Source organism: Garra rufa, chromosome 10, assembly GCF_049309525.1.
Source record: "Garra rufa chromosome 10, GarRuf1.0, whole genome shotgun sequence".
Classification (NCBI taxonomy): Eukaryota; Metazoa; Chordata; class Actinopteri; order Cypriniformes; family Cyprinidae; genus Garra; species Garra rufa.
This window is the reverse complement of record NC_133370.1, coordinates 25,782,004-25,802,737: the sequence shown is the minus strand read 5'-3', so window position 1 is coordinate 25,802,737 and position 20,734 is coordinate 25,782,004. Positions and strand designations below refer to the sequence as shown.

General features: G+C 34.6%; 1 protein-coding gene across 2 annotated transcripts; it reads right to left on the bottom strand.

The window, feature by feature from the left end:
• Positions 1–1,352: 1,352 nt before the first annotated feature.
• On the bottom strand, positions 1,353–20,485 carry ndc1 (NDC1 transmembrane nucleoporin). Of its 2 annotated transcripts, XM_073849171.1 has the most exons (18): positions 20,351–20,485; positions 19,916–20,036; positions 18,330–18,431; positions 18,059–18,233; positions 17,598–17,727; positions 16,347–16,455; positions 16,201–16,252; positions 13,545–13,677; positions 13,354–13,446; positions 11,992–12,073; positions 11,755–11,919; positions 11,372–11,632; positions 9,712–9,827; positions 9,429–9,479; positions 8,772–8,835; positions 8,576–8,676; positions 2,146–2,306; positions 1,353–1,987 (listed from the first exon to the last, which is right to left on the bottom strand). In XM_073849171.1, the coding sequence occupies exons 1-18, from the start codon at positions 20,387–20,389 to the stop codon at positions 1,924–1,926; spliced, it is 2,019 nt and encodes a 672-aa protein (XP_073705272.1). In that variant the 5' UTR covers positions 20,390–20,485; the 3' UTR covers positions 1,353–1,923. The 2 variants fall into 2 exon arrangements, with proteins under 2 accessions (XP_073705272.1, XP_073705273.1); XM_073849172.1 differs by lacking the exon at positions 9,429–9,479.
• Between the last annotated feature and the right edge of the window lie 249 nt (positions 20,486–20,734).

Sequence of the window (20,734 nt, the reverse complement as noted above, 5' to 3'; positions counted from 1 at the left end):
CAGCTGAAGGCAGCTTATGAAGATTGCAGCAGTTTTTTTTTTCCATTATGTGCACACGTTTCTCTGAATTGCCTGTTAAATCCAGAACATTCATAGGCTTCACCTAGATATTAAAATATATCTTCTCCATAGACAACTCCAGAAAATGTATTTGTCTTCTGTGGTTGACAATAAAATCTAATTTCCCAATAATTTAAATTGTGTAATTGTTACAAACATATCTTTTTGCATTTTTGGGTGAACTCTCTCTTTAATAGTATAACTTTCTTTGAATATGAACATACAAACTTAACAAATCATCTGGAATATGACCAAGAGTGTAATTAAGTTTATGTACTTAAGAAAAGAATTACCTTGTGAATGATTTCCAGGAACTATAACAAAGCCACATATTTCATAATCTCAGGGCTGGACCGGCATTACTGGACCAAAATATGAGTTTTTCTAAAAATAGAGAAAACAAGAAAAGAAAGAACAGTTTTGCAAGTAGACACCACGTTTCAACATTAACAATATACAAAATAATACATGCTGATCTTCAGTGTTTAACGGCAACATATTGATTATGAATCATGTCAAATTAGGCATGAAACAAATTGATGAAACGAAACATTCAAGATAATGGTTTGACACTGATGTCACACAATAAATACAAGGTAACTTTACTGTGGTAAAAGTGCAGTAAACTCACCCGTGCTTGAATCAGTTAACGTTAGTCCACAGCTGCAGAAACGACACTGAAGTAAAACTCATCCATCCTTCCCTCAGCGTGAAGACCAGCCCCACAAGTCAGAAATTGCTTCATATCTTCAGTGATACATAACCGCCTTCTTGTTCTTAATGCGTGCAAACCAGTAATGTACTCGATAAAACTGACAAAAATAATAGAAACGCGCACTCATCTTTCGAAATTATATCGGCGTCGCGTCTCCTTAAAAGTGTATCAGCGATTTAATGGACCAGATAGACTTCTGTCGATTCATATTTACGCACAAAACCACGACACTAGAAAGTCAATAAACTTTTATACATACTTTCCCAGAAGATAAGCCGTTTAATAAATCACCATGGAGACAGCCATCAGTATTTAGTGTTACAAACGAGCTTGTGGGGATACAGTTGAAAAGCTTTTTGTATATTATATAATAAACATATCATACAAATCTATCTTTTAATAACTTTTCTTTGCATGGGAGTTTACATAATATTCAGTGATAAAATCCAATGTGAAAATAACCACAATAAATTTATTCAATATTTAGCCAAGTGTGTAATCGCAAACTGCTGTGCAGCGCAGAATAGAAACAGCGACATCTGCCGTGTATCGGAAGAAATGCACACTTGCACTTAGACAATTTTAGAAAAGTTTATTTAATTGTATGAAGGTTTCAAAATAATAACATTTTACATTAACAAAATCGATTCTTCTTCTGGCAAACAAATACCCCAAATGTGTTTTTGCTAAGCAGATTTATAAATGGATGAACGTGGAAGAAAATATCAATGTTTTACCAAAATTACCATCCCATCAGAGTTCTATAAAAACATCACAATGTGAACAATTGATGCAAGATTCAAAAGGGAGACAGAGCAAGTATTTAACCCCTATTTTTGTTAAAGGGAGTGTAATTAAATTTAAATACACTGAAGATGAAGAGTAACAACTCCGTAAAGTCCCCACCATGATTTTGAAGTCTCATCACATTCTAGTATGCAGGTGTATACACACAAACTAAATTCCCAAATTATGTGAATGATTTTTATGTATAAGGAATATGGGACTTCAATGGGAAATAAAGTGCAGCACTTGGCTGTAAAGTAAGGCCTTGAGTGACATATCAGACCTTTTAAAAGGCATATTGTCTATTTTGTCTCCTGACACACATATCCAAAGGTACTGAGAGGAAAAGGTTGTGTGTTGCACTATTCCTTGAACTCCAAGAACTGCTGAAGCCTTTTTCTGTGTTCTGTTGAAATATTCACAGCTCTGCAAACAAAGTAAATAGCAATATAATTAAGGATTAACATGTACCACTGCACTGTCAAAGAGTAATGCATTTAGTTTAATACAGAAAGTCCCCAAAACAAATCTATCCAGTTTATTTTTCTCAGAAAGATATCACTGCAAATAACCATGGGACTTACTTCAAGTGCTCTCCAAAAGTGGTAGTTATCTTGTAGATGGCCGTCTTCAGCGCAGCCCTCAATGCAAACCTTAAAGTTTTGTAAGTGGAGTCACCCATACTGCAGACAGTCCTCACAGGTTTGCTGGAGGCATGTGGCAGTTTGAAGTGTCTGTCAACAGCCTACAATTCAAAAGGAAGATTAACCAATTGAATCAGCATGTCTCTATTAGGGTTGTGCGATAGTGAGGTGGGGGGGTCGATATTTTCACAAGTTTTGTTGTTAACAATAATTGTTTTGTTGTCCTGGTGCCTTGGCTGGTTTAGGCTTGTCATGTATAATTCAATATAACACTAAAAACATCAGTAGGTGGCAGCAAGTCCCTGTCTTAATGAGTGATTCATTGAATCATTTATTCAAACAATTTGTTCAAAAAGGCTGGTTCATTAGAAATGTGCAAATGTTCTGTTTTGGCTTTGTTTGGAACTATTTTTGTTGGCAGAACAAACAAAAAAAAATATATATATATATATATATATATATATATATATATATATATATATATATATATATAGTGTCTAAAATGTCTCACTTAATATTTAGAAATTTATGGAGCTCATATTATGACAAAACTTTTTGAATTTGAATTGTACAAATTTGAATTATTGACAAGTGTCATTTAAAAAAACTGAATATTATATGGTATTTAACATAGTCCTGAATTCGATTTTTTTTAAAACTTGAATATTGAACATTTGAAATTGAACACAACTGAATTTTCAAATCGCAGATTTTCAAATAGACATGCATTTTCAAACAGCAGATTTTTGTTATGATTTCTAAGACTTCAAATATTCAGTTTTTAAAAATACAACTTCAAGTTTTCAAGATGAAAAAAAATTCGGAACATCAAATTCAGTGTTCAAAATTCAAAGCGCAGAAATTCAGATCGTACAGAAAGTAGGTCAGAGCTATGCACAGGGAAGAGTAGATGATCTACGAAAAGTCGAACGAAGCATTTACTGTGACCGAGAGGGGGCATGTTTGGTTCACTTAGGCCGCGATCACACCGAACGCGTTTTAGCAGTTGGAGGCGCCTCTTTTGAATGGTTTTCTGTTGGCAGTCAGCGTTCTCCGCGCTGCTTATGCGCACTGGGCGCCTCGCGTTTTCGCCGCCTGCTGCGCCTCGCGTTTTTGCAGGAGCGCTCTGAGCGCCTGAAGTTGAAAAAAAATCAACTCTGAGCGGAAAAACGCCCAACGTCATTCGCGTTCTTTTCCATTGTCCAATCGAATGAATAGAGAGGCGGGCCTTCTGTTCTGGTGACGAAAGTTTACCGTTGCTTAAAAAGTCCGGAGACTGCAGAAAAGGAGGAGAAACCTTTGTTGTCTATCGTGGGTAACCCGGAGCTGTATTATTTAGGGTTTCTGCTAATATCACAGTTTACTTAACAGCAAAAAAACTAAGATTTTAGAGCGCTCGCGCTATAATCCTTTGATTTGACTGACAGGACAGCTGTTTTGGTCATTGCTTAGCAACATAAAAAAACCGCAGCACACTGCTCTTTTTTAAAAGTCACCAAAAAAAAAGGCAGTGCTGTGCGCCTCCCGTTTTTAGAACGAAAAGACGCGTTCGGTGTGATCGGGGCCTTAGGCTAGTTTTGCCGTGGTCACAACATATTAACTCGTGGGTACATGATAATACGCCGTGGCCACAATATATTATCTTGTGGGAACGTCATAGTAACTCGTGGGAGTATGATATGTCATGGCAACAAGATCTTTTTGTAAAGATAATGACATGCCGGAATCGCCGCGCGGCTGCTGCCTTCTCTTGTAGTGGAAGGGTTTTGTGCAGTTGAGGCGGTGTTCGCGACCATAGATATATATACGTAGATACCCCATTGGACCGCTCCAAGCACGTAGATGCGTCCGCCATTTTGGAACGGTCCACTTGACATCATTCACCATACTGTAGGTTCGCAGACCAACGGCTGTGCAGGACTGTGGCATTTCGAATATTCACTGATTACTATGGTCAGTTACATAGACCTATGGGTGAATGACGTCAAGTAGACCGCAGTGAAATGGAGGACGGCTCACGTATGACGGCCCATAGAAACAGTCGCTAATGAGGCATCTACGTATATAAATCTATGTTCGCGACGCGGTCACAGTGCGGACGCTGCCGCTCACAAAAAGATTTAGAATTTTTTTAAAAAAATTATCTTTGGCTGCGCCTGCTGCGAAGCGCCGTGTTCGTGGAAGCGGCAGGATTTTGGGTGCAGGAGCACAACTTGCACTTCGCCTCCGCGCCGCTCCCATTGAAAATGAACTAGACACTCGCGACTGCCGCGTCCCGTTTGAAAAGGCCTGAAGTGATTTGTGCTGTTTTGGGAAAGACATTGCTATAGTTGCAAACAACAAGATCACATTTGATTTCATTAAAAATAAACACAACAGAAATGTACTATATGTGTTCATCTATTTATAATTCATAGTCCCATGAATAGTCTTCATGTCAGGCACATCTCTGTAATTTTTTTTTTTATTATTATTGATCATACTAGGAGAATTCCATTACATGATCTTCGTTTTCAACACTACTGACAAATGTTCTATTTGTTGTTAAAAATCTGGTTAAAAGACATAACATATTTTTTTATCTCTGGCGGCGCCTGACGCAAAGAGACATAAGTGGCAGTATTTTGGCTGCAGGAGCACCGCTTGCCTGTTAACGGATCGGTTCTTTATATTTCATATTTGTATATTATTATTATTAAACAGTAGGCTAATACAATAGGCCTAATTTTATAATAATTATATTAGCTGGTTAGGGCTATATTTATGGGCTATATTTATTGTTTTATATGCTTATTTCCCTTTCAGTTCGTGTAGTGCTTTAATTAACTCTCATGTTGTGTTCATTGTGTTTCAAATGAAACTGCATGAATGATTTATTCCTTAACTATAAAAATGTATTAGTTTATCAATAAGCCGAAATGAAATATGTTATATTCACCCTTTAATCTGCACTTCCAGTAAAAATTCCTTGTCGGCAAAACTTTCAGAACCTGAAGTCAAGAGATCTCAAGTATGATACAAAGCTATAGACAACTAACACAACATTTTATAGCCCGCATACTAATAACAGCCTAGATATGTATGTAGTCTAATTTGTTGGGGAGTCGCTCTCCAAACATCGGGTATTAAAATTGCCTTTGAATACGCGTGCGCGTTTTGCTTTCAGTTTCGTTTTACTCAAAGCCGACTGATAAAGAAGTGGGTATATGCCGTATAACTATATATACACTGCCATCTTGTGGCCACGAAATATTATCACGCTCCCACGAGTTAATATGATGTTCCCACGAAATTAAATGCTTCATTCGACTTTTCGTAGATCATCTACTCTTCCCTGTGCATAGCTCTGACCTACTTTCTGTACGATCTGAATTTCTGCGCTTTGAATTTTGAACACTGAATTTGATGTTCCGAATTTTTTTTCATCTTGAAAACTTGAAGTTGTATTTTTAAAAACTGAATATTTGAAGTCTTAGAAATCATAACAAAAATCTGCTGTTTGAAAATACATGTCTATTTGAAAATCTGTGATTTGAAAATTCAGTTGTGTTCAATTTCAAATGTTCAATATTCAAGTTTTAAAAAAAATCGAATTCAGAACTATGTTAAATACCATATAATATTCAGTTTTGTGAAATGACACTTGTCAATAATTCAAATTTGTACAATTTAAATTCAAAAAGTTTTGTCATAATATGAGCTCCATAGAAATTTAGATAAATTTAAAAACAAAGCAAGTGGCTGACTATGAATGGATCATTGAATCACTGACTCAATTTGTTATTAGTCAGATTCATTCAGGAACAAAACAGCAGTTTTGCTCTGAGATGCACAAATGTTCCGTTTTGGCTTGTTTGGAACTATTTTAGTTGGCAAAACAGAAAAAGCAGAAAATATTGGTGTCTAAAATGTAAGTCAATCAATATTAATTTAGAAACGAAGCAAGTGGCTGACTATGAATGAATAATTTGTTCAAAGACAGATTTACTCAGAAACGGAACCTTTCAGTGTCGCTCTGAAACTCACAAATGTTCTGTTTGGGCTTTGGAACCATTTTCATTGGCAAAATAGAAAAAGCAGACAATATTGTGTCTAAAATGTAACTCACTCAATATTTAGATTCATTTAGAAACAAAGCAAGTGGCTGACTTCATGAATGAATCATTGAATCACTGACTCAAATAATGTGTTCAAAAACATATTCATTCAGAAACAAAACAGCAGTGTTGCTCGGAGACACAAATGTTCTGTTTTGGCTTTGTTTGGAACTATTTTCATTGGCAAAACAGAAAAAGCAGACAATATTGTGTCTAAAATGTGACTTGCTCAATATTTAGATTCATTTAGAAACAAAGCAAGTGGCTGACTTCATGAATGGCTCACTGAATCACTGACTCAAATGATTTGTTCAAAGACACTCATTCAGGAACTAAACATGGCAGTGTTTCTCTGTGATGCACAAATGTTTTGTTTTGGCTTGTTTGGAACAATTTCAGTTGGCGAAACAGAAAAAACAGACAATATTGTGTTTAAAATGACACTTGATATTAATTTAGACGTATAAATATATTTACAAACAAAGCAAGTGGCTGTCTTTATGAATGGATCATTGAATCACTTACTCAAATGATTTATTCAAAGGCATATCAATTCAGTAATGAAACAGCAGTGTTGCCTGAAACGCATAAGTGTTTTGTTTTGGCTTTGTTTGGAACCATTTTCATTAGCAAAACAGAAAAAGCAGACAACATTGTGTCTAAAATATAACTCACTCAATGTTAATTTAGAAATGTAGATTTATTTAGAAACAAAGGAAGTGGCTGTCCTTATGAATGGATCATTGAATCATTGACTCAAATGATTTGTTCAAAGACAGATTCATTCAGAAACGAAACACAGCAGTGTTGCTTTGAGATGCACAAATATTCGGTTTTGGTTTTGTTTGAAACTATTTTTGTTTGGCGAAACAGAAAAACAGGCAATATTATGTCTAAAATGTAACTTGCTCAATATTTAGGTTAATTTAGAAACAAAGCAAGTGGCTGAATTCATGAATGGTTCATTGAATCACTGACTCAAATGATTTGTTCAAAGACAGACTCATTCAGGAACGAAACATGGCAAAGTTGCTCTGAGATGCACAAATGTTCTGTTTGGCTTGTTTGGAACAATTTCAATTGGCGAAACAGAAAAAGCAGACAATAGTGTGTCTCAAATGTGACTCACTCAATAATAATTCAGAACTTTAGATTCATTTAAAAACAAAGTCAGTGGCTGACTTTATAAATGGATCATTGAACCATTCAAAAACAAATTCATTCTGAAAATTGCACAAATGTTCAGTTTTAGCTTTGTTTGGAACTATTTTCATTGGCGAAACAGAAAAATATATTATTAATTTAGTTTAGAAAATATTTAGACATTTTTTAAAACAAACAAGTGGGTGACTTTATGAATTAATCATTGAATCACTGACTCAATTTGTTCAAAAACAGATTGATTCTGAGACGCACAAATGTTCTGTTTTAGCTTTGTTTGCAACTATTTTCATTGGTGAAACAGAAAAATATTATATTAATTTAGAAAATATTTAGACATTTAGAAACAAAGCAAGTGGCTGACTTTGTGAATTAATCACTGATTTAAATAATGTGTTCAAAAACAGATTAATTCAGAAAACAAAACAGCAGTGTTGTTTAGAGACGCACAAATGTTCTGTTTTGGCTTTGTTTGGAACTATTTTCGTTGGCGAAACAGAAAGCTGAAAATAGTGTGTCTGAAATGTAAGCTACTCAATATTAACTTCTTGTTTATATAAATTTTCACATTTGTGACTGAACTCAAGCACCAATATTCAGGAAAACGGCACTGTTGCTTGTGCGATACTGCTTAACTATAACACATCTTATTAAAATAAAAAACAAATACCCACACTAGGATATTTTTGCTTTCATAACTTGAATTTTCAGAGTATTCTAACTGCATTCTAACCATCTTCATCATGCAGTCAATGCTTTTGGACCCATCTTGTGTTTTGTTTGGGTTTTTTGCATATAGGCACACATTGGCTACTCAATTTCAGCTTGCAAATCGATATTTTTTTCCCCGATATTATTCTAAATGTTAAATATTTCTGGAGCTGCAAAACGATTAGTCACAATTAATAGAGTAAAAATAAAAGTTTGTTTTTATACTATATGTGTGAACTGTGTATATTTATTCTTATTCTTATTTATTATTATTATATTCTTCCTTAATCTATACATGTATGCATGTGTGTGTATTTATATATACATAAACATACACAGTACACACAGATATAGTACATAAACGTTTTTTAACACTTGTGCAAAAATGACTTTTGTTTTACCTCTAGCAAGACTACCAAGCAGCTAAGAATACTGGGTAACATGGTCTGCACAACTCCAAACTGATCCTCAGAGAAAGAGGCTGCCACCAGATGAGATAGTCCTAAAAAACAGAAGTAACAAAAGCCAAAATAAATTATTTAAACAAATATATATATGTGAAATGGCATTTCTGAAAAGTTAGTACTATTTTCTGACCTTGGAGAGCCCAGATATGAGACTGGCCGTCAGCAAACAGAGCTTGGCTAGAGGCTTCTGGAAGCTGTACAGTAGAAAAAAATATTTTACTATGAGGAAAAAACCATGATTCAGACTTTCAGACATTAGGTACAAAGCACATATAGATACATTAAACACACTTTCGACTCTACAAACACTATGTGATTTGACATGCAAGAATATATATCTTATATGGGTAAAATGATTTTGGAAACCCTTCACCTGACAGCCCAGAGAAAGAGTGTTAGTTTATCTACAGTTAAACAGACCCAGTTTGTCTACAGTTCCTCCAAAATTATTATTTAATAACTGCAACATGAGTAGATCAAGATTAAACAGCTTTTGTATAAAGTAAAAATTATGAAACATAATCTTTTTCAAATCCTACGGCACACTTATTTATTTAAACTGTGTGTAAACTGGGTCACTATAATCTAACTCTACAATCTAAACACACAACCTTAGACAGAAACAAAATCAGAAGGACAGGGAAGACTAATGGAGTTGGTGTTAATTTAAACATGGGCATAATCTAGACCCATGCATTAATGATTCCTGTAACTAAAAATCTGTTGTGGGAGCATGCAACATGCTGTAGACAGATCCTTTATTCAACTAATGCATTCTTAACCTTACCTTGTTAAATAAATACACTATCAGCACCCGCTTTGCCAAAAAGCTTTTAACCTGAGCAGAACAATTGAGAGTATGACAGGAACATGAGTTAACAGGTGTCTCTAGGCCATGTAACGGTATCACACTGAAACGTGAACTGCCTTTTTCCCCCAGCAACCGAACTGGACACTCAAAAGCTTGTGTTTTGGTTCCTATGGATACACATGCTTGGAAACCAGGAAAAACACTATGAAATAATAAAGGATTCATTTACAGGTCAGGTGTGATTACGTGAAGATGGTACCTGCTCTCTTCTGTTCTGTAGCCATTGGGCCAGGAAGCTGGGTTTCTGACTGGCCGCAGGAGGACTAGTAGGAACAGTGGCAGGGGAGGCAGGAGGACTGCCATTGGATTGTGACTCTGAAATGACAACAAACAAGTTTGTACATGCTTCTCACAATAATATGTGACCCTGGACCACAAAACCAGTCATAAGGTTAAATTTTACAAAACTGAGATGTATACATCATATGAATACTCAATAAATAAGCTTTCTATTGATGTATGGTTTGTTAGGATAGGACAATATTTGGTCGAGATACATCTATTTGAAAATCTGGAATCTGAGGATGCAAAAAAATCAAAATACTGAGAAAATCACCTTTAAAGTTCTCCAAATTAGGTTCATAACAATGCATATTACTAATCAAAAATTACATTTTGATATATTTACAGTAGGAATTTTACAAAGAATCATCATGGAACATGATCTTCACTTAATTTCCTAATGATTTTTGGCATAAAAGAAAAATAAAAAATTTTGACCCATGCAATGTATTTTTGGCTATTGCTACAAATATACCCCAGCGACTTAAGACTGGTTTTGTGGTCCAGGGTCACATATATGAACACAGGGATACCATAAGAATAATCACAAAACTACATACAAATAGTTCAAACTTACTTTAATTTTCTTTTTTAATCTAAAATGAATTAAAAAAATATTTTTTTACAACGTGAGTTTACTTTTTTTTCTCTTCTTTTTTTTTTTACAGTTTTTACACTCTAATTTTAATTCATATTTTTTATATTTAAAATAATTGTTTTCTATCTGAAAATGTTAAAATAACTTATTTCTGTGATTTAAATGCAATTTTTTTTGCATCATTACTCCAGTCGAATGATTCTTAAGAAATCATTCTAGTATTCTGATTTGCTGCTCAAAAAAACAAAACAATGATTAATATTATTATTGTTGAAAACAGCCGAGTAGAATTTTTTTTAGGTTTCTTTGATGAATAGAAAGTTCAGAAGAACAGCATTTATCTGCAATAGAAATCTTTTGTAACATTATAAATGTCTTTATCATCACTATTGGTCAATTTAAAGCATCCTTGCTAAATAAAAGTTATAATTTCTATAATTTCTTTCCCCAAAAAATTAAAAATAAAATAAATACTACTACTACTACTACTACTACTACTACTACTACTAATAATAATAATATTATATTGCCTCCAAGCTTTTGAATCGTATAGTGCAGTGATTCTCAACTCCAGTCCTCGGGGCCCACTGCTCTGCACATTTTGTATGTTTCTGAATCTGACACACTCAGTTCAGTTCATGGATCTTTCTGATAACGAGCTGATTATCTGAATCAGGTGTGTTAAATGAAGGAGACATACAAAATGTGCAGAGCAGTGGGCCTCGAGGACTGGAGTTGAGAATCACTGGTATAGTGTATAATGTTACAAAAGCTTTTTATTTCAGATTAATGCTGATCTTTCTATTCATCAAAGAATCCTGAGAAAATATACCCAACTGTTTTACTGATACTGATCATAAAAAATGTTTCTTGAATGTGACACTGAAGATCTAATTTATTATTAGATTTTTTTTTCTCAAGGTTATTTGATTTTTTTAACAAACAATGATATTAAAAGATTTTAGCCTTGCTGTCTCACCTGTGGAAGCACTCCACAGTTTGGGGCCTCTTCTCATGATATGGGGGCTTTGTACTGTACCAAACCAAGGAGACTGAGGGTCCTGTTGACCAACCAGACGTCGAATAGCAGGGGAAGAGAAAGGGCTGTCCACATCAGGGGTGAAAGGGGCCGTCAAAGCACTGTTTACACCCCCCACCGATGACTTGAAGACCGAACCAGGGGTCCTTAGTGGGACACTAAGTCGAGGGGTCTCGGCAACGTCCTCTGTTCCTGACATCACTACAAATAAAACGGAAAAATAAAATCACTCTCACTGGAGCAGTCTGATTCCTCTAGTATGTCACCAAGTGAAGTACTGGATCAGATTTGCCCTTTGTTGAACGTTATCTTTTCAGCCGTACCTGAGCTGCTTGAAGAGGCTGATCTGGTGTCACTGCTGGCAGACTGAGACTTGACTCGGCCGTTAGAGGCAACTGCATCCTGATGAGCCACCAGTCTCTGTGTCAGCTCATTCAGCAAAGACAGACATTCTCTACTGATGGCATTCCAGTTATGAGGGTGACCACCTACATATGCAGGTTACATTAGTTTTAGAAAAGTAATGAGTTTAGAGTTCTCTACAAGTATTTTGTATGTACCTGGCTGACTCAGACTGAAGACTTCTAGTCTGCGTGAGGGAGAATGTTGTGATAGCAGAGCCAGGTCTTGCAGAGCCAAAAACTGTGAAACAGTCAGTTAATTAGTTAAGGAACCATAACATCTTTAAACGGGTATCGGCTTGCTGTTTCCAGTGTTTCAACACCTTTTGAAACCCTCACCCCCATGTCATGCAAGATGTTTATGCCTTTTTTTCTTCAGTCAAAAAAATAAAAATAAAAAAATAAACTCATATGCATGTATACAGTATATACTTTTTTCAGGATTCTCTGATCAATAAAACATTAAAAAGAACAGAATTTATTTAAAATAGAAATCTTTTCTAACAATATACACTAATGATTTAAGTTTGGAGTCAGTCATTTTTTTCCTTTCTTTCTTTCTTTGAAAGAAATAAATACTTTTATTTAGCAAGGATGTGCTAAATCGCAAAAAGTTATAGTAAAGTATAAAGTATAGTAAAAACAAGATAAAACAGGTTAATACATTTTTTTTTTTTGAGGAAAACATTCCAGGATTTTTCTCCATATAGTTTCAACAGTGGCCAATGGGTTGAAGGTCCAAACTGCAGTTTTAGTGCAAAACGTTGTTGTTTCTTTTTTTGTAAAGCGCGTCTGACATTCTTTACACATCTGCTTTGTAAACACTGGGTTGGTACTTCCAACTACAGTAGTCAACATTCGAAGTGGATCAAAACCTTTAATCAAATTTGTCCTAAAACCAAAATGAATAGCCGTTCTTATCTTAGGACAACTTTGATTAACTTTTTTGATCCACTTCGAATGTTGACTACTGTACATCACACAAGATCTTTCTAACATAATGCGTGAAGTCGAACTAGTAGAAGATGAGCATTTGTGGATAAAAAAGTACATCAATTTAGTTTTTTTAGAAACTGACTGATCATTTTGCTAGATAAGATCCTTATTCCTCGGCTGGGAGCCCTTTGAAGTTGTGTTGAAATTGCAATTTGGTCCTGCAAACTGTTGGTTTCCACTGAAGTCCACTTTATGGAGAAAAATCCTTGAATGTTTTTCTTAAAAACCCTAATGTCCTTCCGAGTGAAGAAAGAAAGACATGACCATCTTGGATTACATGCGGATGAGTAAATTATCAGTAAAGTTTTATTCTGGAAGTGCACCAATTCTTTAAGAATAATACATTTTACAGAGGTTTCACTAACAAAAAGCAATATCTAACAGGTTTAGCTTAAAAATCCATATTCACAATAGAAATTTTCATAACTTAAGTTATTTATTTCCATGAGCCAAGAAACCATTTAACAATTCCATTTTAAAATGTTCTGAATTTTTTTTCTAAAAAAATAAAGAAAAAACTCTAACCTTCATGACTAAGGTGTTCTTCTCAGCCAAAACTTTGGGAAGACATTGCTCTGTATCCTCAGTAAATGTCGACTGCACTGGAAAACTGCAGGCCTGAAAATGCACAACCAGCCATCAGGATCATTTTCAAAACTACATTAATGTCATTTGCTTTAAATAAATCACACAATGAAACCTTCACATTTAAGTACCTCTGTGACATAAATCCTGAAGAGCAGCACAGTGAGATACCAGGTTAGGTACAGGAAAGTGCCACTGATCGACAGATGGTAAAGGAGGGAGAAGTCTAGAAGTCCAGTCAACGAATCCAGTGGTTGGAGAGAACTATAAAGTTACAAAAGGTATGTAAAGCTTTATGAATATTCATGAAAATAGGTGTTACAGTTCACATTAAAGGGGTCATCCGGTGCCGCATGCACTTCTACAAGCTGTTTGAACTGTGAAAAGTGAAATTTAAGACTTTTTAAGACCTTCTTAATACCACCTTATATGAAATTTAAGACCTAAACCTGTAATGGAAATACACATTATATTACATGCATATCTGTAATATTTAATGTGTTTAATGTAAAAAGTAAACAATTTCATGGCTGTCATAAATTATATTTATTACTACGATATACAGTTGTAAGGTTTACAAGTTAGTGATTATCAAAAATATGATTAAGATGTCCTTGAAGAGAAATATCGCTAGCTAGCTAACGTTAGCATAAACACATTATGATGGTGTTTAGCTGTCAGCATTTAAATGTACAACTATGCAGATAGGGAGAGTACGGGATTGCCAGGCTCCGCATTTAAATTATTTAGCTATTTAAAATATGTTGTTAAATAAAATGAAACTGAATGTTCATACCGCTTACATTGTTTATAATGTTGCAATTATATTTTTTCTCAGTTTCTGATAAGAACGAGGCAGTAGATGAGTCTCACGAGTGTCCACCTAATATATAGCACATATAAAATGAGCTTCAGCGGAAGTTTACGAGCTGGCTTATCTTTATGCGGAAGTTCTAAAGAACGCTCCGTGCATAAGGTCAATTGTTCCCTCAGTGTGTTTCTTTAGAGTTTCTTTATATGTGCTGTTACGTTCATTTGTATTAAAGTATGTCACAAATAGACCAGAAATATACACTATCCATTATCAATTGCTGTTTGCGTTGAATGTATTAAAATAGGAATCTTTCTTGCCTTTCGATGCTTCGCTGGTTATTTGTCACTTCAGTTTTAATCAGGCTGTTTGTTCGGTCGGGCAAGAAAAAAACATTTTGAAAGTATCTGGAAGGCTGGTGGTCAGCTAGCTCAACCTATATTTATTATTATTATTGAGACTGTTATATACAGAAGAAAAAGCTTGTTTGACCTGTATTCTGCTCCTGCGATTCTGTCTGAAGACGCAGTAACTACCGCAGGATGAGAAAAAAATAAATAAATCTTCAGTCCGTTAGACACTGCGGTCATTCCAGTCGTGTCTTGAAAACACGGTCACGCCAGCCGCACTTTTTTTGCATGCGTGTCTAATTGCGCACTTACTGTATGGGTGCTGGGAGCGGTCAAAATGGATGTAAAGACGCTGTTAGAAGGGTGTTTTCTTTATGCTTTACCAGATATTTTCCATCAGGACCTAAATTAAGTAATGAAGGCTGAAGATATTTTAGGGGAAATGTGACCAAAACTATTTAAGACCTATCGAGAACACCTAACTGAATTTAAGACTTTTTAAGGCCTTATATTAGGAAAACGTTATTTAAGACTTTTTAAGGATCCGCGGATACCCTGTACACAACCACCCTAGAATGACAAAGATCCGCCCAGTAGTTTTCTTTTAATTTAGTAAAATAATTTGCCCCTTCTCATTTCGAGCCATTCTCAGATGCCTGTCGTTGTGGTGTAACACCGACAGAGTCCGCTCCCAAGACAGATGATAGACAGTAGTGTTTTAGTATAGACCCGCCCCGAGTCAGAAGTAAACTGTCAGCCATTGTTTCGACGCTGGAGCAAATTTACAAACTGTGTACGTTTTCGTAAAACTACATTAAGCTTAGCTTTGTAACACTAGATGGTTTTAAACGGTGTCTGTTAATGATTATGAAGTCATGTACAGTTATTTTAAATCGTTTTGGATCAGTTATAACTGCATTAAGAATGGTAACTTTAAAGCAATACATGCAAAACAGTGTTTACAGCTCACAACTGCATACAAGTAAAGACCATAACACTCACATTTATGTATTTCAATATTAGGACGGGGTAAGTTATGTTAATCGATCACTTATTTGCTCTTGTTCAGTCAGCTATACCTCAGTAAACACATTGCGTTCGTATCTCTCTCAGTACGCTATCCTGCCAGTACATACAAAGATATATCAAAGTGACATTAAGTTTACTAACCATTCAGAAACACCTTGATTAAGCCGTAATTGCCGAACTTCTTCGCAGGTGTCATCTTGTTCCGGCTCCAACTCCGGTTCAAACTGATATAGTTGCACAGATGTGTTTTCAAAGCCTCGTGAAACCATTATTTCCCCAAATAAACCCTCAACTGTTGTCTAGGCAACACCCCATGTGCTATATAATGACACGCCCCACAGAACTGAGGGGCGGAGTGAGCAGAGGTTCATATAATTTAAAGGGCCAGGTACTGATATTGTTTGCTGAGAACAGAGCCATTTTTACCAGGTAAAATGAGTGTTTTTTTACACTACTATTGTAAATTTTTAATCAAAGTATATTACAAACTTTTCATTTGGACCCTTAAGCATCATATTAACTTGTGGAAAATGGGCATCGGATGACTCCTTTAAGGAAACACTCCAGTTTTGGTAAACTTAAATTTAAAAATCTAACCTGTTTATCTGTAGATTCAGTGTGCTGGAGATCCAGGTCTTAGGAACATACCCTTAGAAAGTTAAAAAACAATTAAAGAGAATCTAGCAAAAAAAAAAAGTTTATGCTTTTTAAAGGATGTACTTCTGATCATCATTGTAACTTACCAAAAAAGAAATAGAGAGCAGCAAAATTCCTGGCTGAATATAAGGACTGAATAACACTGCACTTCACCAACATTGGCAGAGAGCCCTTGAACCGTGGATATTTGTATTGCTTCACAATACAAAGGAGGAACAAAAGAGATTTGCATTGAGAAATTATTAATGAAAGCATTAATAATTCAGCTATTTCTCATTCAGTCATAATTATTTGACTAAATATTGTGCAATATACACTACCAGTTAAGAGTTAAACAGTAAGATTTATGTTTTTTAAGGCTTGGTGAGTCTCTTCTGCTCACCAAGCCTGCATTTACTTGATCCAAAGTACAGTAACAACTGTAAACAATTCAAATATTTTTTACTATTTAATATACCTGATTTCTATTTGAATATATTTTAAAATGTAATTTATTCCTGTGATTTCAAAGCTGAATTTTTAGCATCATTACTCCAGTAACATGATCCTTTAGAAATCATTCTAATATTCTGGTTTGCTGCTCAAAAAACATTTATTATTATGTTGAAAACAGCTGAGTAGAATTTCTTCAGGTTTCTTTGATGAATAGAAAGTTCAGAAGAACAGCATTTATCTAAAATAGAATCTTTTGTAACATTATAAAGGTTTTATCATCACTTTTGATCAATTTAAAGCAATTAAATTTTTTATAATTTCTTTCCCCCAAAAAAGAGATCAAATAAACAAAAATGATATGCATTCTCCAAGCTTTTAAATGGTATTTTATGAATCTTTGGATCTTTCTAGTCATCCTAGAATCCTTAAAAAAAAAAAAAGTACTTAATTGTTTTAAATATTGATAATAATAAAAAAAAACGTTTCTTGAACAGCAAATCAGCATATTAGAATGATTTCTGAAAAATCATGTGACACTGAAGATTGGAGTAATGATGCTAAAAATTTAAAATATATTCAAATAGAAATCAGTTATTTTAAATAGTAAAAATATTTTTAAAAAAATTGTACCGTTTTTGCTGTACCTTAGATCAAATAAATGCAGGCTTTTTAAGCAGAAGAGAATTCTTTAAAACAACATGAAAAATTTTAATTTTGTTAGTGTAAATTTAAATTACATGCAGCAATTGTCTTGCATGTTATGCATGTACTATCCTTAAATTTAAAAGTGTGATGATATTATATCGCTACCAGCCAACAAAAAAAAAAAAACAAAAAAAAAAAAAACACATTGGTCAAACACGGTCACATTTAGCAATTCCTCTAAATGGCTAAATACTTACTTGGATGGGCTGAAAGGACACATAGTACATATTTTGAACCACTCCCAAGAAACTATGACTGTATCCCATGAAGGCCCCAGCCAGGAGAAGAAAGAGATGATACTCATTCAGACAGGTCACTACTTCACCACTACAGGAGCAAACATAAAAATTATTATTCACATATTAGAAATTGCATTAAAGAAAAAAAGCATGTCATTAAAAAACAAACAGGCTGCATTTCATCTGAATTTAAGAGGTGCACTTGGCATATATTAAGATATAACTGACCTGAGATAAGAGATAAGATTACTCACAGAGTTAATTATAACAACCTAAATAACTGTATGAGTATCAATCTTTTTGCCTGGGTTTGAAGGAACCACAGCACCTAGAATGCAATTAATGAAACCTGATCCTCTCAGCACGTAGACCGATCAGTGTATGTGGGACAAACAGAATCAGGTCATAACATAACCCACCTCTCACTTTGCCTGCAGGGAGTTCCTAGAGTGCTGTAACGTCCACCGATGGTAACAGAAGCACACCACATTACTAACATGCCCATGGTGCAGTAGACCAAAGAATGAACACATTGTCGAGGGTGGAGCACTGTTCCCAGGAGAGCAATGCGTGAACATGGAATGGAGGGAACCACTTAAATACAAAGAGAGAAATAAATAAATAATCAGCATAACTTGTAAAGCAATGCAATAACTGCAAATGATCTAAAAGACAACCTTATTTACTCACAAGTGTAGAACTCCAGGTTGAAAAAGCCAGTGATCAGAACTACCCCACACAGCACCACAAGGGAGAAAATGGTGCTTGAGGCCGTAAGAAGACTTGTGCAATCTGAAAGCAATGTTTGAGATGCTCACTAAAGTGTAAATCACATATTAACCATATAAAGCATACAGAAAAAATATTATTGTGAAATATTACAATGTCAATTTTTTTTTAAATATACATTAAAATCTAATTTATTCCTGTGATGCAAAGCTGAATTTTCAGCATCATTACACCAGTCTTTAGTGTCACATGATCCTTCAGAAATCATTCTAATATGCTGATTTATTATCAATGCTGGTAACAGTTGTATTTATTTAACCCTTGCGCGACAAAAAAAAAAAAAGTTACACATAGGTGCAAAATGGACAAAAATGTCTATGTCCAAAAACTGTCAAAACATATGATTTATTATTTATTTTTTTCCATTTTCACTTATGTCGATTTTTTAACCAGCATCTGTTCTATCCATAGATACTAAACATTCATTTTCAGAATTGTAACCCTTTAAATGCTGGTTTGTTTGCATAATGCCACAGGTGTTTTTCTTATGAAAAAAATGAAAAATAGTAATTTCCATATACTAAATGCTAAGCAGAATTTTTTTTCTTTGCTTATTAGATTCTTGGGTGTGTCAGTGAAGAACAACAACATTAATTCTAAGGCATTTATATTTTTATGTAGTGTTAGATTTTTTTTTTTAAATGTATATGCCAAATTTGAAAAAATGGCACAATCTAGTAAAAAAAAAAAAAAAAAAAGGTAAAAATGTCAAATTTAAAGCCTTGCCGATAGAATGAATGCCTATTAGCAAATATTGCATCATTTTAGTCAAATGGCCCTGGGTTAAAATTTTGCAGTTTTAAAGGGTTTCAATGTGGACATTTTTGTCATTTTGGCTATTTGTAGCAATAGCCAAAAAATAGCGAAATTATCATTAGCATTAAGACATTAAGTAAAGATCATGTTCCATGAAAATATTTTGCAAATTTCCTACCATCAATATATCAAAACCTAATTTCTGATTAGCAATATGCATTGCTTAGAACTTCATCTGGTCAACTTCAAAGGTGATTTTCTCAATATTTTGATGTTTTTGCATCCTCAGATTCCAGATTTTTAAATAGTTGCATCTCTGCCAAATATTGCCCTATCCTAACAAACCATATATCAATGGAAAGCTTATTTATTTAAAAAAAATCGACCCTTATGACAGGTTTTGTGGTCCAGGGTCACATATGGTTAGAAAAGATTTCTATTTTGAACAAATGCTGTTCTTTGTTTACTTTTTATTCATCAAGGAATCCTGAAAAGATATCACAGGCACAACTGATCTTACTGAGCCCAAACTTTTATGCAAACACTGCATATCTATTAACAAAATTATTTCTCACTAATATTTCTTAAATCAGGCTTTTTTCTTTTTCTCATGTCCCTTGAGCTCAGAACTACTGCTTATATAAATAATGAATCCACACTCTAGTACTTCTCAGTATCAGTAACGTATTGTAATTATGCATTTTGTTAGGCACTCGTACTTGTTTCCTCACCTGAAATCCACTGGATGGGGTGAAACAGACTGAATCTACTCAAGAGCACAAAGACTGCGGTTGTCACGGGCAAGAGAAGCACTGACCATGCAATACTCGCCACCGCCCTCCATATTACAACCTGAAAATAAATGAGATGAGAATTTGATCACATTTCATACACTTTGGCTTGACAGCCTGTCTCAAAACACAATCTCTCCCACTATCTTCATAACTTCAAACGTTAAGTCTAATTGCACACAAATAACTGATATAATTAACTAACACTATCACTTTATAATAAACAGATACAAGAAAACACAAAACATGTCACTATACTGTACACGATAATGTTCTTAAGTCTCTTGAATACACTGCCGAGTAAACACTAACTTCCTAGTTGGTTAGTTACCGGTCCAATTATTAAAACACGGTTTAAATTAAACGAGTCCTTACCTTTCTTATAAACCATAAATTCTGTTTCAGCGAAAACATTTTAGCATTCTTGTTTCAGTTCAGCATCACTTGAGTAAAATCCATATCAACATGGCAAAAGTGTGGACATTACCCGCGCCACACATTCGAAGGACCTCATAAGGACCGCTGTGAGTGCGTCTGACTTACTGCCTGAGTACAATCACACTTAAAGAGATATTTCACCCCAAAGTTTAAAAATGCACTCATGGATTCCAAAACCGCATGACTTTCTTTCCTCTGTAGGACATAAAATATTATATTTTGAGTAATGTGTATTTTTATTCATACAATGGTGGTCAAATTTGTTTATCAACATTCCTCAAAATTTCAGTTCAGAAAAGTCATAACGGTTTGGAAAGACAT